The sequence below is a fragment of the Rhincodon typus genome, chromosome 12, assembly GCF_021869965.1.
Source record: "Rhincodon typus isolate 14 chromosome 12, sRhiTyp1.1, whole genome shotgun sequence".
Taxonomy (NCBI): Eukaryota; Metazoa; Chordata; class Chondrichthyes; order Orectolobiformes; family Rhincodontidae; genus Rhincodon; species Rhincodon typus.
Window position 1 is genome coordinate 38,051,076 of NC_063343.1, and position 20,879 is coordinate 38,071,954.

The window sequence follows — 20,879 nt, forward strand, 5'->3', positions numbered from 1 at the left end:
AAAGTTGGATTTTTGGCTGTCTATTCCTTCATCTGTTTCAAGTTTCTTGAGCCTTTCAAATTCATTGAGTTTCATATATTCTAGCAGAACTTCATATGCTCTTGCTCAATCAAGCTTTTCTGAACTCTTCCTTTCCTGCCCTCCACAATATTAGTAATAACTTTTGAAAACAAAGATTTTTAAAAATCCCACCTAAAATACTCAACACAGGGGATTCATAGCAGTTCAGTCAGCACTTCAAAAGTACACATACTTTATTGGGAACCTATTCAGTTGTACGTTCTAAAAACTCAGACGGAACATAGAACAATTGTTATTTTAGCATCTACCAATAGCTTTGTTACATTATAAAAATCTGAACTTTAGACTCGAAATGAATAATTAATATCAGGATTTCATTTGTTATGCATTGTTTGTCATGCTTTGAGATATCCTGTTTTGCAAAATGTTAGCTGGTATTGGAAAAATAATGCAATTTTTCATTAGTTATGCATCTAAGTGAACATATTCATTGAGAGTAGAGATGTCTTCAGCTTGACTCACCCAGATAACACCCTGCCAAAAGGCTTAGCTAATCACATTATTTTAATCGGTTAAGTTTTTGAATACAAGTAGACTGAAGTGATTTGGAACTGAATACTGTTTGTATTGTACGAACACAGAATTTACAATTCTTAACAATTGATGTTAATGGGTATAGACTCATTGAAGGTATAAGAAGTTAATAAATATTTTTATATTTTAAGATTTTAGTTTATGATGTGTTTACAGGCTCAATAATGTTCTAAAGTTTTGCAGTATTGTAACCTTTATGAAAGCTGTTCAGTTGATTTCTTTTGGTTTCCTATCTTTTATATATGACATCAAAGTATTTAAATATATTACAGAATAAGAAGACATCAATTTCTGCGTTCCTTCTTATTCTATCTAAATATTAGGCATCTTTTCCCACCTGAACAGAATAAAGATATGAGTTCTTGGTTGCTGAAACTATTATGGGGTCACTGTGAGGTAATTGTTATATGCTTTTTGGTAGATTCTAATATTGTGTTCTGCAATGATCAATTTGTGTCTAAACCTAAACCTTGTGTTATTGCCTGTAAAGTTGAGTATTTTAGACAGTTGCAATTTGTCATCCAATGTTTAGAATTATTTTGAGCAAGAGAAATAAATTTAGCTTTGGAATATGAAGATGCCGCTATTAAAGTCTAACTTGTGCTGTGTCAGTGTGAAAACATTCAGCGCACTGAATGCATGGCTTGTTTTGACTGTACTCCAGGAAATGTTAACCCAGCCTTTTGGCAGCCTACTTTAAGTCAGACTGTCTCAGAAAAGTGGTCTCCAGTGGTTGGTTGCGTTATGGTTTGCATGTGCAGGAGAAAATGAGGGTTTGGTTGAAAATGAAGCTTTAGTCAGTCAAAAAATAGAGGGAGTATTATAAGACCAACACGACAGAGGCTCCAAATAAGTATTTTTGGTCACATACTGTTGCAAATTCACAGGATTCCTTGATTTTGGTGATAATTGCATATAAAAATTGATACTACATGTGTTTTTGATCTTTGTTCATTGTGATTTTTTTCAATTTTACATTTTAGTTTGAAATATATAACATAATACAGTATATAATACAATATAGCATAGGAACAAGCCTGTGCTGATTCCTATTCCTTATTTAGACCCATTACTTATTGCCCGTGCACTATCCCTCTGTTTGCCTCCTGTTCATGTGTCTATCAAGATACGCCTTAATAGTTGTTAACATGCCTGTTTCCACACATCCACCGGCAGGGTGTTCTAGGCACCCACCACCCTGTGTGTGAAAGGTTTTCCCCTTACTTCTCCCCTAAACTTTCCCTCTCTCACCTTGAAGCTGTAGACTTTTGTAGTTGACCTTTCCACCCTGGGAAAAATCCTCTAACTAGCCCCACATCTATGTCTCTCATAATTTTGCAGACCTCTATCAGGCCACCCCCTAAGCCTCTGCCTTTGCAGTGAAAACAACCCAACTTTATCCAGCCTCTCCTGATAACTAAAACCCTCCAGACCAGGCAACATCCGCATAAACCTTCTCTGCACCCTGTCCAAAACATTCACATCCTTCTAGTAATGTAGCGACCAGAACTGCATGCAATATTCCAAATGTGACCTACCTAAAGTTTTGTACACCTGTAACATAACTTGCCAACTTTAAATTCGATGTCCCAGCTGATGGAGGCAAGCATGCTGTATGCCTTCTTGACCAATTTAACCATCTCGTGTTGCCACTTTCTGGGATCTGTGGATCTGTACACCCAGATCCCTCTGAATGTCAATACAGTGTGGAGCTGGAGGAACACACCATGTCAGGCCACATCAGAGGAGCAGGAAAGTCGACATTTCAGGTTTACACCCTTCATCAGGACTCTTACTCTAGCATCTGCAGTTCTTGCTATCTCACTCTGAATATCAATGCTCTTAAGGGCTCTGCCAATTATTGTATAACTCACACCTGAATCTGATCTTCCAAAATGCATCATCTCGCATTTATCCGGATTAAACTCCATCTGCCATTTCTCTGCCCAAATCTGCAATCTATTTATATTCTGCTGTATCCTTTGACAAACCTTCTCGCTATTCGCAACATCACCAACTTTGGTGTCATCTACAAACTTATTAATCAGACCACCTACATTTTCCTCCAGATCATTTATATATATTGCAAACAACAAAGGTCACAGCACTGATCCCTGCGGAACACCATTAGTAACTGATCTCCATTCTGAAAAGCATCCTTCCGCCATCACTCTCTGTCTTCTATGACTAAGCCAGTTTTCTATCCATCTAGCCAGCTCAGCCTGGATCCTATGAGACTCTACCTTTTGTACCAGCCTGCCATGAGGTACCTTACCAAATGCCTTACTAAAGTCCATGTAGACAACTTCCACTACACTTCCCTCATCAATCATTCTCTTGACCTCCTCAAAAAATTCAACTTGCTGAGACACAATCTTCCTTGCACAAACACATGCTGCCTATTGCTAGCAAATTTGTTCGCTTCTAAATGTTAATAAATCCTGTCTTTAAGTATCTTCTCTAACAGTTTCCCCAAAACTGACGTCAGGCACATCAGCCTAATTACTTGTGAACTAACTCCACAAAAGCCAGTATCCCATCATGAAGTCACCCTTTATTTACATGTGCATTGTATAGGATACTGACCCAGCCAGCTCAGAGCTGGCTCCTAGAGTGAACAGAATCCCTGACACTCCTGCTTATATCTGTCAGCCAGTGATCTATGATTGGACCAGGTTAACAGCCCCAATCAAGGAACTCGTGTTCTGTGAGGTCCACCTGACCGACCTCATTCCAATCATTACAACCTCGATTATCTCTGTTTCCCTTCTTAAACAAAGGAACAACACATAATCAGTTAGTAAGTATCTGGACCTGAAATAAATTATTCCTATTTGAAATAGCAAGTGAGTGATCAAAACCAACTGTTCAAATTTAAAGAAAATGTCTGAAACTTTTTGGTGTATAAAGCATTTCAAATGGGAAGAACAGCAAGATGATTTTACACAACATTACACAAGTTTAGTAACTTTCTGTCTACTAGTTCAAAAATTCTGCAAAAAAAGTTGATCAATAGTTATTTTTAGGTTGGTAAGCATGATCCCAAGATTTATTTACTTAAGTAACATACTTCGTTGCTTAACTTCGAAGTTTGCGTCCAAGAGCAGCAAGTAACAAGTAATTAGGGCACTGAGTAGAATGTACCCTGTATCACGCGGTGTTAACTCAATATTATTACAATGATGCCGCTCTTCCTTGAATACTTTCACTGTCTGGTTGATGCTCTGTAATTACAAAGCTGAAAAATGATATCTTTCAATGAAGAACTTCCGTCTCATATAGATTGCCACTTCAGCCCTTTTTTAAAGAAAGAAAGGAGCTCTGCATTTTTGAGAGACCAATTTGATCAGGGCTCGTCCAGAAATGCAGAAGTGTAGATACATCAAAGGAAGATAAACTAGGCCCCCTTTTCACAGCAGCCAGCTGCTGTATTCTGACATTTAAAGGTCCTGACAGCCACATTGACAGCTGCTGTCAAATTGTAATACAAGGAAAGTGTGATGTTAGAATGCTGGACAGTAGGCTGCCAGATAGATAGAGGGGTAGAGTGTCAGTAAGTAGGGTGCCTAGTGGATAATGTGCCAGGGCACCAGTAGCGTAGGGTGCCTGCTGGAGAGGTTTATGATGCCTAGGTGGCAAGGGGGTCAGGTAAATGATGCAGCCTTTTGGATAGAGAGGGCTGGGAGAAATTGGGTACAGTGAAGAGGGTGGGTCTAGTCTGGAGAGTTTAGATTCCAGGTGTAGGGATGTGGCATGGTGACAGTTGGATGCAGCAGAGGAGGGGTGGTGAGGTCTCTGGTCCAGTCCGACAAGGGGGAGTAGGTGGGTGGAATGGGTTGGGTCTGGTTTGGGATTGCGGGAGGTTGTCGGGTCAGGTGAGACCCAGCATCAGGGGAGTCAGCTTCGGCTAGTTCTTGTGGAAAGGGGGTAGGATTGGGTCTGGCACGGGGGTGTGAGGGTGATGGGTCAAGGCTGTCATCTGACACACTCCAGCTGGAGGGTGTCAGCTCAGCTTAGGTCCAGTATGGCGGGAGCAGTCAGGTCAGGACTGGTGGGTCGGTGTGTTATCAGGTCTGGTGAGAGGGAAGTGGGGATCAGCTGCAGAGTGGCGAGGGAAGGGGGTGGGTGTAGAGTGAGGGATATGATGGAGTGTGTCAGCCAGTGGAGGAAGAGATGTCTGAATGGATGAGGCAGTGGGATGAGGGGTTGGTTCCCGGGATGTCGGGTCAGGTCTATGTTGCAGGGGTCTAGGGGAAATGTAGTTGGGCTGTGTCAGGTAAATTTGGGGTCCCTGAATAGGATACCCAGAAGTCAGAATTTGTATTTAGAAGTCTAACTTTCATAAATATTTACTGAATTTGAACAGAACCCTTCAAATTCTCTGATTTAAATGGAGACTTTCATAGTATTCCAGGCACAGAGGAATTTCTCAGTGGAATCTTCAATTTCCTGAAAAATGCCTTCAGAGTCTGTTACAATGGAGATTCCACAGTGCTCCAATGTGCAATTCCTACATATGCTGGAAAAACAACTGTCTGGCCATCTGAAAATCCAGGCTATTACATTAAGTTTGATTACCAGGAAGCTTGGAATTTATTTTTGTAATGACAGCATAACTGGCATTATTGGATAAAACTGACTATGTCTTCTGCTGCCTCTGTTTGAACAGTTAAGTGCTGAAGTCTGGAAACATGCCTAGCTGCTGAGCACAGGAAGTAATGCAGTTGACTGAGGAGATAGGAAATCTAGGGAGGCAGAAGCAGTTAAGAATACAGTTTGCTAATGATGAAGAGGGAAATGTCTGATGGAAGGAGAAACCTGGCAAGCAAATGCAAGGCTGAAACTTACCATTTAGAAGCAATACTTTAGAGGCTGGAAATCCTGATGGGGAAGTCGTAAGAGTTAAGATGTCTGTATTTGGTGCTGCGGTGCTGTGGCATAGTTGTAATATCGGTCTCAATGAATAACGTAAAGATTGAGGCTAATGCTCTGGGGTCACAGATTCAAATTCCACTGCAGCTGGTGGAATTTAAGTTCAGTTAATAAAAATCTGGAATTAAAAGTAAGTCCTGGTAATGGTGACCATGAAACTATTGTTGGTTATTATAGAGAGCTATCTGGTGCCTAATGAAGGAAATCTGCTGTCCTATCCAATCTGGCCTAACATGACTCCTGACCTACTCTTTACTGCCCACTGAAATGACTGAGCAAGCCACTCAGTTGCATCAAACTACTACAAATTCAAAAGAGAAAGGAATCAAACCGGACAATTACCCAGCACCAACTTAGGTATCGGAAATGTCAGTGGCACAGTCAACACTGACAATTCTATAAAATCCACCTTGCTAACGTCTGTTGACGTGTGTCAAAATTAGGAGAGCTGAATCACAGGCTAATCAAGGAACAGACTGACGTAATAATACTCATAAAATCATATCTTACACTTAATGTGCCAGGCACCACCATCTCTTGGCATATCACTGGCAGGTCACAAACACCAGAGGTGACGTCATAGCTAGGTTGGGATGGAGTTGGCTGGAAGTCAGCAACATTGACTAAACCTCATGATGCCTCATGGCATCAGGTCAAAGATGGGAGAAGAGACCTCTTGAAAATTGCCACCTGCCACTTATTCCCCACCCCAGGAGATGAATCTATGCTCTAAGTTAATTTGCATTAAAAGAAGCACCAAAAGTAGCATTAGCACAGAATATATTCTGGGTGGAGAACTTCAGTGTCTATCACCAAGAGTGGCTTGTGGCACTATTATTTATTGGGCTGGCATAAAGACCATAGCTGCCTAACTGCATCTGGGCCATGTGGTGAGGAAAAACAAGAGAGAAAAACTTACCTAAAGTTATAGAGTCATGGAGCTGTACAGCATGAAAACAGACCCCTCAGTCCAACTTGTCCATGCCGACCAGATATCCTAAATAAATCTAGTCCCATTTGCCAGCACTTCGCCCATATCCCTCTAAACCCTTCATATTCACGTATCCATCCAGATGCCTTTTAAATGTTGTAATTGTATCAGCTTCCATCGCTTCCCTGGCAGCTCATTCCATACACACACCACCCTCTGTGTCAAAAAGTTGGCCCTTAGTTTCCTTTTTAATTTTTCCCATCTCACCTTAAACCTATGTCCTTTAGCTTTGGACTCCTCCACCCTGGGGAAAAGACCTTGTGTATTCACCCTATCCATGCCCCTCATGATTTTATAAACCTCTATAAGGTCACCCCTCAGCCTCCGACACTCCAGCCCCAGCCTATTCACCCTCTCCCTTTAGCACAAACTCTCCAACTCTGGCAACATCCTCATAAATTTTTTCTGAACCCTTTCAAGTTTGACAACATCTTTCCTATAGGAGGGAGATGAGAATTGCACACAGTAATTCCAATAATGGCCTAACTAATGTCCTACAGCAGCAACATGACCTCCCAACTCCTATACTCAATGTACTGACCAATAATGGCAAGCATACTAAACACCTTCTTCACTATCCTGTCAGCCTGGAACTCCACTTTCAAGGAACTGTGAACCTGCATTCCAAGGTCTCTTTGTTCAACAACACTCCCCAGGACTTTACCATTAAGTATATAAGTTCTGCCCTGATTTGCCTTTCCCAAATGCAGCACCTCACATTTATCTGAATTAAACTTCATCGGCCACTCCTTGGCCCATTGGTCCATCTGATCAGAATCCCTCGTTGTACTCTGAGGTAACCTTGTTCACTGTCCACTATACCTCCAATTTTGGTGTCATCTGCAAACTTACTAACCATATCTCCTGTGTTCACATCCAAATCATTTATATAAATGACAAAAAGCAGTGGACCCAGCATCAAATTTTGTGGCACACCGCTGGTCACAGGTCACTAGTGTAAAAAACAACCCTCCACCACCGCCCTCTGTCTCCTTCCTTTGAGCCAGTTGTGTATCCAAATTGCTAGTTCTCACTGTATTCCATGTGATCTAACCTTGCTAACCAGTCTACCATGAGGGACTTCATTAAATGCCTTACTGAAGTCCATTTAGACCACGTCTACTGCTCTGCTCATTGTGTTGTTTGGCACTGTTACTATGCTAAATGGAAAAGATTTCACACAAATCTAGCAATTCAAAACATATACGAAGTGCTATGGGACATCGGCAGCAGCAAAATGATATTCAACCACAGTCTGTAAGCTCATAGCCCAGTGTATCCTCATTCTGCCATTGCCATTGGGCTGGGAGAGCATTTCTGTGATTCATTGAAGAGTGCAGGATGGCATACCAGGAACAGCACCAGTTTTACCTGAAAATGAGGTATCAACCTAGTGAAGCTATAACACAGGAAAACATACATGTCAAACAGCAGATTGAAGATACTTCTGATGGAGCTCATTGATTCCACAGCCAACATGTCAGTACAAAGCTCTGTGGTCCTGCCACATCCAGATATGAATAGTGGTAGACAATTTATTTAATAACCAACCATAGGAGAACACTCTACAAAAAACTCCATTCTTAGTGATGAGATATTTGCAAATGCTTCAGCATTGTCTCCACTTAAAAGAAAAAATGACTATTTTAGGTTTTTTCAAAATCAACCTGTTTGGGGATGTTATTACACACTTCTAGAGCAAGTGATTTTTGAACCTAAGCCTCCTAGCTCAGAGGTAGGGACACAACTCCTGAACCACAAGGTAACTAGGAGAATGAACCGAAGAATGGATTGAAAGCAAATTAGCATGAATATGAATGGAATAGCTGCTTTCTTTGTTGTAAACATCTATGATTCTTCTTGAAGTCCAGATTGGAGATTGCCAGTGTTTTCAAAAAAAAACTGCAGATGTTGGAAATGTGAAACAAAGTCAGAACTAGCTGGAGAAACACAGCAGCTGTGACATCATCTGTGGTGAGAAAGCAGAGTTAACATCTTGGATCCAATGCAGAAGGGTTACTGGACCTGAAAAGTTGGTTCTGTTTTCTCTCCATAGGTGCTACCAGACCTGCTGAGTTTCACCAGATATTTCTGTTTCTGTCAATACTGTTAACTGATAACTGTTTTTTTGGCACTTACAATTCAATATGTAATCTTGTTCTGAACTTTCCAAAAAGAAAATAAACTGTCAATTTCAGGGAGTTTCATGGAGTGTTTTTCTTTGCGAGCTGTAATGAGTTATTTCACACAATTCTCCACTGAACACCCTATTAAGTATGCAACAAGCCTCTTTGGCACTGCACCAATCTATCTTCTGCTCACCAACAGCAAAAGTGCTCGCTGCTGCCAGGACGTTCTGGGTTTTCTGCTATGGGTGCCATATTTAAAATGCAGCTGAGCACCAGGTCAAATGGTGCCAGCTAGGATTAACCCTTTCCAGTTAAGGTAGTGGGAGGGAAAGAAGAAAGAAAAGCTTCTGAGGGAACATAAGTGGCATGGGTGACACTTCATTGTAAACAGAATATCACATTCATAAGCATATTGACACTTTAAGTCATCACCTGTCTGATCAACCGCTACAAGAACGCAGCTACAGGGACATGTTATAAAGTATTCAACCAGTTGCTAATGGTAACATTTTTTAAACAGCAGGAAAAAGAAGTAAGAACAACTATAAAAATCTATCATTGCAAGGCCTGCTTGCTTTCGAGCAGCAACAAATTTACCATCAATGAATGATCATTGTGCTCAGTTCCCATTTATTGGAAGTGGGTGTTAAAGAAATCCTGTGTGCCTTGTTGCATCTGAAGTTTTCTGCTCTGTAATGGTGAAGATTATATTCCCACTGCTCAATATGCTCATCTTCCTCCTTAGAAGTCTGCAAGCATTCTCCCTGTTCTTCAATATCATCATAACTCTCCTTTGCCTGCTCTTTGGTGGAGAAATCTTCCCTCACCTCAGTCACAAGTGGCCTCCTCCATATTCTTAAACTATGAATCTGATTTTGGACTTCCTGATCTTTGGGAACATCCTTCTTCTATTTACCCTGTCTATCCTGTTAGAATTTTATGCATTTTTATGAGTTTCATTTTTCTTAATTCCAGTGGATATAATTCTAACTAATCCAGTCTCTCTTCAGTACTGCCATCCCAGAAATCAATCTGGTAAACCTTTGTTTCACTCACTCCATTGTCAGAAAATCTTCCTCAAATAAGGAGATTCCATTTGGAGACAGTACTCCAGGTGTGGTCTCACCAAGGCCCTGTACAATTGCAGGAAGACATCTCTGCTGCAGTACACAAGTCCTCTTGCAATGAAGGCCAATGTACCTCTTTGCCTTCTTTACTGCCTGCTGCACTTGCATGCTTACTTTCAGCAACTGATGTACAAGAATACCCAGGTCTCTTTGCACACCCACTTCCTATCCTAATTTATTTACAATCAGGTAATAATCTGCCTAATAATCTGTTTTTGCTACCAAAGTGGATAACCTCACATTTATCCACATCATATTTCATTTGGCATGCATTTGTCCACTCACTCAATTTGTCCAAATCATACTGAAGTATCTCTGCATCCTTCTCACTGTTCACCATCCCAGCTAGCTTTGTGTCATCTGCAAACTTGGAAATATTACATTTAATTCTCTCATCTAAATCATTAATATATATTATAAATAGCTGGGATCCAAGCACTGATCCCTGCAATATTCCACTAGTCACTGGCTGCCACTTGGAAAAAGATCCATTTCTTCCAACTCTTTGTTTTGTGTCTGCCAACCAGTTCTGCAAACATGTCAGTACATGCCAATGTACATACAAATTACATGCCCATCTCTTATGTGGGACCTTATGGAGAGCCTTCTAAAAGTCCAAGTAAACAGCATCCACTGGCTTCCCCTTATCAACTCTGCTAATTACATCCTCAAAAAATTCCAGTAGATTTGTCAAGATGATCTCCCTTTCATAAGTCTATGCTGACTCTTTCTCATCCTGTCATTGCTTTTTCAAGGGCATTCACTCTTCAATGCAGAGATCTGACAGCTATCAAGAATTAGCATCATAGCAACTTCCAGGGTTCTTGGGGAAGATCTCTAAAATGTTGAATTAATGATCATGGATGAGTTATAAATTGATCAAAACAGAACCTTTTTCTGTGATGCATTATGTAATTGTGTTCATAATGTGATATGTGTACACTCAATATGCCCTGGACCTAGGGGAAGCAGGCTATGTTGACAAAGCCTACTGCTCGAACTCCTGTCCTGACCTCATCAAGGGAAAATGAACTTAAATAGTGTGATTCTGCATAAGTTGCATCAGTGACAACCTTGATACATTTGAGGGTTGAGGATCCCACATTTTGTCCCCAGTGATCCTTGGAAGCAGCAGTTGCACATAAGAGTTTGGGCACCTTTCACCTTGATGACCATCTGGATAGAATGGCCATCCATCCCTTCAGGTTGAAGGTCCTTCTCCAATAGATTGCACAGCTCTGTAATGGTGTCACAGGACATCCCCACTTGGCAGTGGCAAATCACCTTCCTGATCTGAAGGAATTGGCATTGAGGACAATAGACTTTTGACTTCTTGTACCTTCTGCTGTGGCCTCTTCATTTGGAGGCTTTGTGGGAAATATCAGAAGCAAAGCAACTCTTTAATAATGTGAGCAGTCAGCAATCACAGCATGCACATATGAAAGTTTACCATAGTCTTTGATCCAGTAGGATATGAAGGACTTTGACGAGGAGGCAATGGAATGCCTACACATGGATCTTTGAAATAGACTCTATTCCAGTGTGTGCAGCACAAACTATGTTACATAAATATAGTAGGAGATTAAATGCGTTATAATTAATGAAATTTTGCCTCCCTTGTGCATTGCACATAACGGCATGACAATTCAAGGTCAGAGAAATAATCTCCCAAACCGTATGCAGCAAATAAAACTTTAGATTGTCATTGTGAAGTGTGGCCCACAGGTGAGACTTTAAAGGTTACCTGTGACTACTACTGCTTCACAGAGATGACTATGATTAACTTGTAATGATCTGATCAGATTTGCTTGTGTCTAGGATTTGTGTTTAACATAGTTGGTCACTACATGTAACTCACATGCAGAATTCTGTGATTTCAGCTGTCTTTAACCTGTACACTGTAAATGTCTCAATAATGCAGTTGCCCCTTAAAAGGCTCCACATCATTCAGCAAAGCTTGCTCCCTCAGAAAAATTAACACTCTGCCTGCTCCAGGTGTGGTGGTAGCCATTTTTCATCTCATTCTGCATTTATGATTCGAATGACAATGGAAGGTAACATGTCTAGTGAGTTGCAGGCTCAGCCTTCAGTCTGAGGGACCCTTCCCAAATCTTCATAGTCCTTTCTAACTTACACTCACTGTCAGTCCATTGATACTGACCTTCCAAATGTTCCCACCCTTCTCTTTTATTTACATTTTCATCTCCCTGCTTTACCCCCAGACTTCCAAGCCAGTCGCCACGATGCATGGATCTCCTCCATGAATAACCTATGCCCTCCAACTCTCTATTGTCTTCCACCCTTTTAAATTGAGTTGTCTCCCTTCAAAACTATTGACCCTGCCTGCCAACATGCTGATTCTAATGCCTGCACTGACCTCCCCAACTACGTCACCAGAGTAGTAGTCCTTGTTAACTTCCCTTGGCTCTCATTGAGTTGACCCACCCCAGTACTGACTCCTGATGCCCATTCCTTGACTGACCCTGAAAGGACAGCTAGGACAGATGAGTGGCCAGTGTAGCTCAATGACTGACTCGATAGTCTCAATTCCTCAGACTGCTTGCACTGGACATGCAGCACTAACTGTAGCCTACTCTCTGGACTATAATGATATGGAACCATTGAACATGAATGTCCCTAGAGGCTGACTGATTGTGACCAAGACCCAGGACTGACATTGGATAATGCCCTTGATTAACCTTGGCAGGATCCTTTAAATGATGATAAGTCCCTTTGAGCTGACTGAGGACTACACCCTTTGATACTTTGAGACATGGCTGTGCATGCAATGTGTATTTTTTTGCGTAAGTTGCTGACGCATGTTTGACATTGATATAACATGATGCCATAAAACAACATATCTGCCCCTTTGTCAGGAATCATCGGCATCTAGTTTCTCTCCTCTGCCTGGAAAAATAACAACCTTGCACATTTTTGAGGCAAGATGAATTGATAATGTATAAAGGCCCTTCACTACACACGAGTGAGATTCTCATCTAGCCAATAAAGCCTTGGGTAGAAAAGTTAACTTCTTTCTTGACATTGAGAATTTAAGTTTTTCTTTCACTCCATATTTTCTCAACTGTCTCACTATGTCATTCAGGGGCTGGTAAAATTCTGCCCCCTGGTTTTGCTTTCTGTTTGCTGGTTAAGAGAAGTACTTAAAGAACAGTTTAACTACTGTTAAACTTAATTTAACAGTAATTAAGTTACTGTTAATTACTTAATTAATTAAATTTGTTATATTTTCCCTGTATTGGGTAAAGCATTAGTTTGAATTAAAAACTTGTGTTTTGCAGGAATCTTTGCATACTTGAACTACAAAGTCCCACGCACTCGGAAGGCGACATTTGAAATCTTAATCAAAGGTTTACAGAGACTTGAGTACAGAGGATATGATTCAGCAGGTAAATTTTCAAAATGCAGTTTTCATGCAGTTTTGACTATATTCTATTGAATTCCATATCCTGTCCTTATACAAGAAATTTTAATTCCCAAATAAAGGTGTGAATTAACTAAATGGCCAATTCACCTGCATCAGCTATAGATTAACATCAGTAAAGCCATAGAGTCATACAGCATGGAAGTAGTCCCTTCGGTCCAACTCGTCCATGCCAACCTAGTCCCATTTGCCTGCATTTGGCCATATCTCCCTAAACCTTCCCAATTCATGTCTTTTGTCTTCATGTCCAAATGTGTTTAAAATGTTGTAACTGTACCTTCCTCTGGCAATTTATTCCACGTACAAACCACCCTCTGTGTGAAAAAGTTGTCCCTCATAATCATAGTCATAGAGCTATACAGCATGGAAACAGATCCTTTGGTCCAAGTCATCCATGCCGACTAGATATCCTAAACTGATGTAGCCCGAATTTAGCCCATATCTCAGTAAACCTGTGATGATATTATGGCTTTAAGAGGTGCATTTTGTCTTGGCTCTTTTATGAAGAAAGATTGAGACAATCTGTCTGCTCCAAAGCCAAGAAAGTAAACAGCTTTGAGGCCTTGTTTTTTTTTTGGAAAAATAGAAGCAGCCTGAATGGGGCCAATCTCACACAGAACCAGGAATTTTTTTAGTCTTGGTCTTCAGTAGCAGTTGGAATGTGGTAAATTCACTATTCTGGGAAATGCTTTGCATTTAATGTAGTAACTGTTTACATTAGGAACAATATAATCCATACATAATAAACAATGTGTAATCTCATCGGGTCGGGGAGAAACTGTGAAGAGCATAGAAATATTGACATATCAATTGAGCCATTCGTTTGAGCTGGAGAATTTTACAGAGATATAGCATATAAAAATTAACAATAAAAGCACAGGAAAACTATCACTCTCAGACATACACAGACAAGAACATCAGAAACAGGGGCAGGATTAGGCAATGCATGAGCCTGCTCTGCCATTTAATGAAATCATGTGTGATTTTCTATCTTAGCTAGACCTTCCAGACTCTCCTAATATCCTTTAATTCCCTTAGTATTCAAAAACCTGTTAATATTTGAGTCAAATGTTCTCAATGCTTAAGTATCTGAGAGAACACCAAAGGTTCACAAACTTTGAAGAAGTTTCTCCTTATCTCAGTCTGAAATTTACCAAAGCCCCTTATAGAGCTTCTTCCAAACCTACAACCACTACCACCTCGAAGGGCGAGGATAGCAGATACATGGGAACACCACCACATGGAAGTTCCCACCCAAGCTACTTATCATCCTAACTTGGAAATATATCACTGTTCCTTTAGTGTCACCGGGTCAAAATTCTGGTCTATTTTCACCAGTGGACTGTAATGGTTCAGTAAGGCTTAGATAAGGAATAGATTTTAGTTGAGACGTATTGAATATCTCCTTGAGTGCCTGCTACTGTTCATCATTTGCCCTAACTTTCTGCTCAGTCCACTACAGCAAAATCAATCCTCATGTCTGTGTAATTACTTTGTTTAACACCATGACAGTGTGGGACTCAAGGTTCTAATCCTCAAGCTGAATTTGAAATTCCAGCATACTATGATCACTCTTTCCTGGACGATCTTTTACGATGATATCATTAATTAACCCCATTTCATTGCACAATATTAAATCTAGAATAGCCTGCTCCCTGTTTGGTTCCACAATATATTGCTCCAAGAAATAATCTCTAATATACTCTATAAACTCTCTCTTGAGGCTAACATTTCCAGTTTGATTAATCCGGTCTATATACATATTAAAATCACCTGTGGTTATTGTCATACCTTTCTTATAAACCCTCAGTATTTCCTGGGTTATACTGTGTCCTGCTGTGGATCTACTTTTTAAGGACCTGTAAGTTACTCCCATCAAGGAATTCTTTCCTTTGTTATTTCTTGTTTCTACCCAGATTGATGCCAAGTTTTGATCTCCAGTGTTGATATCATTTACAGCACTGATCTTATCCTTTACTATCAAAGCTACACAACCTCCTTCCCTTGCTGAGTATCCTTCCAAAACATTGAGTACCTGTGGATATTCAGTTCCCAGTCCTTGTCTCCCTGTATCCCTGTCGTAGTGATCGCCACCAAATTTGCCTCTATTTGTGCTGTGACGAAGTCTTCTGTAAGTGTATAATTTTATTGAGAACTGATGCTTGATAGCAGTAGTGTCAGTTTCTCCACTTCCTAACTTCTTCACAGCTATCTTCTCCTGAATCTGTAGAATTTACTCTGATCGAATTCCTACATCATTATTAAGCTCACTGATTATGTGAGTGCTGTTGTATGGAAAAAGATCTATATTTTGCCAGTGTTGAATGACAATATCTTTCACCTCCTGTCTTTCCATGAATCATATACTCACAACTGATTACAAAGCTACTATTTTTGTGATTGCTATGGCTTTATCTCCAGAAATCCTACCTCTTTTCCACACCCACTCCCTTCCTCAAATCAAAGATTCTAGCATAATACTTCTTAATCCTAATCAACCTTGGTCTGTTTCCTCCCAAAGATCGACGTATGAGATTAGACATCATAGATCCATAGTTGGAGCATGCTTGTGTTTCATTGAATTAATTTCCCTTAATCTTGACTCATCCCTTCCTGCTCTCTTCCACCATTTCCACCATCCCCTTCTGGAAATGGAGAAAGAAGTTCAGGAGGGTTAAGTAGCAGGAGATTGGCACTGGGGGTTGATGCTCGTTTAATGAGCCGGTGAAGCCAAGATGGTCCAAATGGTCGAATCACCATAACAGATCCGTGAAAATGACTCCTAAAGTAAATGGAATCTTAGCACTTTATAAATAAAAGCATACAGCACAAAAACAAGGAAGTTATAATGACCTTTTCCCTATGGTGGGGAATTTCGAGTCAGGGGGTGTATTTTTAAAGTGAGCGGAGAAAGATTTATAAAGGCTTGAGGGGCAACTTTTTTAAACAGCGTGATTCATGGAATGAACTGCCAGACAAAATGGTGGATGCAGGTACAATTACAACGTTTAAGAGACATTTGGATAAGTACATGAATAAGAAATGTTTGGACAGATATGGGCCAAGCGCAGGCAGGTGGGACTAGTTTCATTTGGGATTATGGTCGGCATAGACTGGTTGGACCTAAGGGTCTGTTTCCATGCTGTATGGACTCTGTGACCATGACTATTAATGAAATAAAGAGAATCTAGGTGGATGAGGGTAGTTGTGTTTGATCCTTGTTGGAAATACCATTTGAACAAGAACTGCAGAGCTCACAGATGATCCTAATGGGTTATGGAAATGCAGAGTAATTGGAGTTACTTCACAGTTGGGCTAGAGAAAATCAATTTAGTATGGTAGCAAATGATGCCAGAAGCTTCGTAAATGTATCGGTGCATAGGGAAGCAGGCTAAAAATATCAAATGCGATACAAGAACAATAAATTGCATTATATAGTGCTGTTAATGGAGAATATCTTATGGAAATAGAAGAGCAGACACTGCAACTTGGAGAGAGATAATTGGGTTAACTGAAAGCTTGGCCAAAGAAATTGATTTTGTAGTTTTTGGAGATATTGGGTGGAGGTTTTTGGAGAATTCCTGAGGTTTTCAGACTGAGGTGGCTTAGTATGAATGATGGAATGAGGGTGGAAATTGAATAAAAGGTCAGAGTCAGAGGTCAAAAGTTTGAAAGCTTGAGAAATTGTAGAAATGGACACTAAGAAATAATGGTGGAATTTGAAACCAAGGATGAGGAATGTATAGTTAATGTGATAGATTTAAGTTAACAAGTATCAGAGTGATTAGAGGACAGGACTTGAGATGTTTAAATCTGCAGACTGAAATAACAGAGGCTGGTATCCCATCACCAGGTCACCCTTTATTTACACATGGAAAATCCTTTACCCTAATCCGGCTTCCTCAGGGCCAGCTCTCAGACTGAACAGAACCTCTGATACTCCAGCCAGGGCTCCCTGACTGGACCAGACTAGCAGTCCAATCAGGGAACTCATATTCTATGCGGTCCATCTGGCTGACCTCATTATAATCACTGCACAGACAGCTGGACTGAGTACACATAATTTACTTGTTAACCTTAACTCTGAGTCAGGAGATGGTAGATTTAAAGTCTATAGCATACAAGTCCATTGCTCATATATGCTGTGCTATTTCATAAAGAATTTTTAATTGAGGGTCAGTTGATAAATTGTTGATGTTTGCAAGTATTTGGACAGTGTTCCACATGTTTTTTCAATCCTTGGCTTCTCTCCCCATCAGTATTAGAGTACAGGATCGATCCCCCAAGCCCAATCCAGTCTAAACAAATGTACACATTACTTTAGTCAGTAAAATTTGATGTATTCTTCTTTCATTCACTTTTGAATAACTGCTGCTTTAATCAACAGGAATAGCACTTGATGAAGATAATGAAAAAGACCATAAAAATGGTGGCAATATCTGTCTCTTTAGAAGCAAAGGCAAAGTGAAGGCCCTGGCTGATGAAATTTATAGTAAGTGATCATGATCTATAAATTCTAAATTCATAACTTTCACAATAATTAATTAAGTCTTTCATACTCTTGATGTTTGTACATCCTTCATTTTTGCAGACAATGAGCCACATGAAATATATTACATTGAGCATTCTATATTAGATTTACTTGGTATATTTTGGTATTTTTTATGCTATTGGAAAGCATGACTTTTTTAAATCACATAAATAAAAGTAAATATAAGGTCCCTTTTTGCTCAGCTGAATATTAATTTAACCAGCAAATGTATGGGATGAAATCTTCCCAGTCTCTGAATGACATAGGCCATGGGAAGTAAGTTAGGAAATACACATGGGGTGACCAGCATGGAACTTCTCAACATCAGGAGCAAAAGGCTGCATTTTCCAACCAAGTGTTGAATGGTGAGAATAAAGTTCTAACCAGTGAGCTATATGAGGCATATTTAAATATATTAGCATGCATTAACATCTTATTATTACTTAATTTTGCCTCGTTAATATGCAATTTCCAATTCCAACAAATTGAAACTAAATGGTGACGATTTCTGGCATGTAGGTCAGAGTGGTTACCTGACTATTCCAGCTTGCCCCTTCCTTTTCCACACCCCTGTCATGGACATCATGCATTAACATCTACAGGCAGACTCCGCAGGCAGTGGCCACAAGTGCCTCACATCTACAGACGTTGGCATCTGACAGACACCAGCCTCATCGCATCATCATGCCACATCTCTGATCTACTTACGGAACACTTCGGGATGTCCTTGCTGTAGTTAGAGCGCACCAGCATCTTTCATTGGAATGCTGTTGCCAGGATACATTGCATATTGGGACAGGCTTCCAGCTCGTGGATTGGAGCAGGGTGCACCTCAGGGCTACTTGCTCAATCTCTTTGCACTAAGACAATTTGTGACTATTTTGATGTGCACATCCCGGCTTTGCATTGTCTTGCAATGCCTTTTGGTGCTTTGTTTCGGTTTGTGAGGGAGAAGGCTTCAATTTTGAGTGATGTGATGCCCTTCAAAGGGGAACAGCATTACACAGACAGCCAGACAGTACAGGTGAAAGACACCTGTGAGCAGTACATGTTCTGTGAGCCTTAGGCATTAACTCACTATGTACAATCCTAATCCTGGCCCCAAGCACTCTTGACCCCATAAAGCAATATCAGGAATCATTGCTCATAAAGCTGTGATATACAAATGATGTTTTGTGACCTGGAGAGGTTCACCTTAGTTACCAAAATAGCAAGCATCTACCAAGTTCCCATAGGCTGCCCACAGTGAAGGAGCTGCTCACTTCCCATCTTGGACTGTGGGACCTCACATAGCGCCAAGTATTACCAGACTCGTAACCTTCGATGCTGCAGTTGCGGAGAGACAGACATTTGCTCTCACAGCTGAGAATGAAAAATGAACATATATTTTCATATGTGAGAGTGTATTTGCAATGAAATGTCACTCCTGCCACCTATGTGCACTCGAAAGGTATATTCTTCTTCCTTTCTCTTGGGGCAGTCCTAGGGTATGTAGCTGGGTTGGAGAGACTCGAAAGTGGAACACGTTAGCTTTGGATTTTATTCCCTCAGCCCAGGCCAACAGCTTAGTTACACCAAACATTGTTATGCACTGTGCCCCATCATTGTGGTGGAGACTGTCACAGAGCACTGCCTCCCCCCCACCCAGGTATCCCATCTTTCTATGTTGAGATCCTTCCTTCACAGTTATTATCCTCTCGGCAACTCAATTGTGACACATGACTTCCCCAACACAGCACAAGTTCCCAGGACTGACTATATCCACCTGTCAGGCTTGGAAGGACAGCCCCAACTGATGACTGACAGACTCCTGACTGATTTCTATGTTTTTTCCTGACAGAGTTACAGCCAAAGATTGGAGGCCCTTGACTAACAGCAGTGGCCCCCTTGACTGACAATCACCCCTTTGACTTGACTGAGGCCTATTCCCCTTAGACTTTGAAGCATGGTCATTTGTTTGAAGCACTTGCATGTGGTTTAGGTGTCACGTTGACATAGCATGATGCCTTGACTGATCATTGCTGACAAGCTGCCTGGCTTTTTGTCTGCACAAAAGGGCAAGGCAAGACAGAACCGCAATGAGCCTTGAAATTCTGAATGAAGCAGCAATATGCAAAAAGACAATACAAGAGATTGTGAGCGTCCAATTAAGTGCAAGGTGAGTGAGTGTTAAGAAAGTGATGAGCGCCAAGAAAACAAGAGCCCAGAGATACACTGTCCTCTGATGGTTGGGATGTGTGTTTTCCAAAAAGGCCCCTTGACGCTAATGTGCAAATTTCTCATCTAGCCATTAAAACTGTAAGTGGAAAATCGAAGTTTTTATCTGGATGTGGAGAATTTTTTTTTTCCATTTTTGCTGTAATTTCCCAATTATTTCATCATTGCCAACGTCAGTCACAGGCTGTTGTGCTTCTTGAGTTCTGTTTTCTGTAGCCAATTCCATTTTTCACAGTTATTTTCAGCAATTGTGCATCCCTCTTATATGCACTAACATGCTTGCTTCCAACAATGCAAAAATGTGTTTGATATTTGCAATGCCTTCATTCTCCAGTTACACATGCACCTTCTTTCTTGTACGATCACAGCCTTCTTTCACTATTCTTTACTTTTTAGTAACTTCTGGAAAAGCCATTACTGTTTCCTTGTTTTCTGCTAGTTTTATTCACATTCCCTTTAGCCCTTGCACTTTATTTACCTGCCCTATTATTTTCTATACTCCTTTTTTTTCTTTAATACTGTATTTATCAATCCTTTTATTTATCCATGGTAGTTTGCACTTTCATGCAACCCGATTTTGTTACAGGAATATATTCAAATCATAGTTTGACCATATATTTAAGGATTCTCTACTACTGAGCCTATTTATAAAATTTTCTGCTCAAGTAATTTGAGCTAGGCTCTTAGCTTGCTGAACTTTTCCTTTATTCATTCCAGCTCCTTGAATTTAATAGTTATTTGCCTCACCTTATTTTCTAGAATATAATCAAATAAAACTCCTTCATAAAAAAGAAAATGCTGGGAAGGCTCGGTAGGTCTAGCAGCATCTGTGGCAGCATCAGAAGTGAAGAGTAATTTTGGACTCAAAACATAGAATATGTTTCTCTCCAAATAG

At 40.4% G+C, this 20,879-nt stretch overlaps 1 protein-coding gene across 1 annotated transcript in view; it reads left to right on the top strand.

Annotated features, from left to right (window-relative positions):
- The first annotated feature begins 11,432 nt into the window (after positions 1–11,432).
- Positions 11,433–20,879, top strand: part of LOC109912051 (glutamine--fructose-6-phosphate aminotransferase [isomerizing] 2-like) — a 55,306-nt gene continuing 45,859 nt past the window's right edge. Inside the window, exons 1-3 of the mRNA XM_048603972.1 lie at positions 11,433–11,445; positions 13,094–13,201; positions 17,624–17,728. Coding sequence (XP_048459929.1) covers positions 11,433–11,445; positions 13,094–13,201; positions 17,624–17,728 — 226 coding nt within the window. The remainder of the gene's footprint in view (positions 11,446–13,093; positions 13,202–17,623; positions 17,729–20,879) is intronic.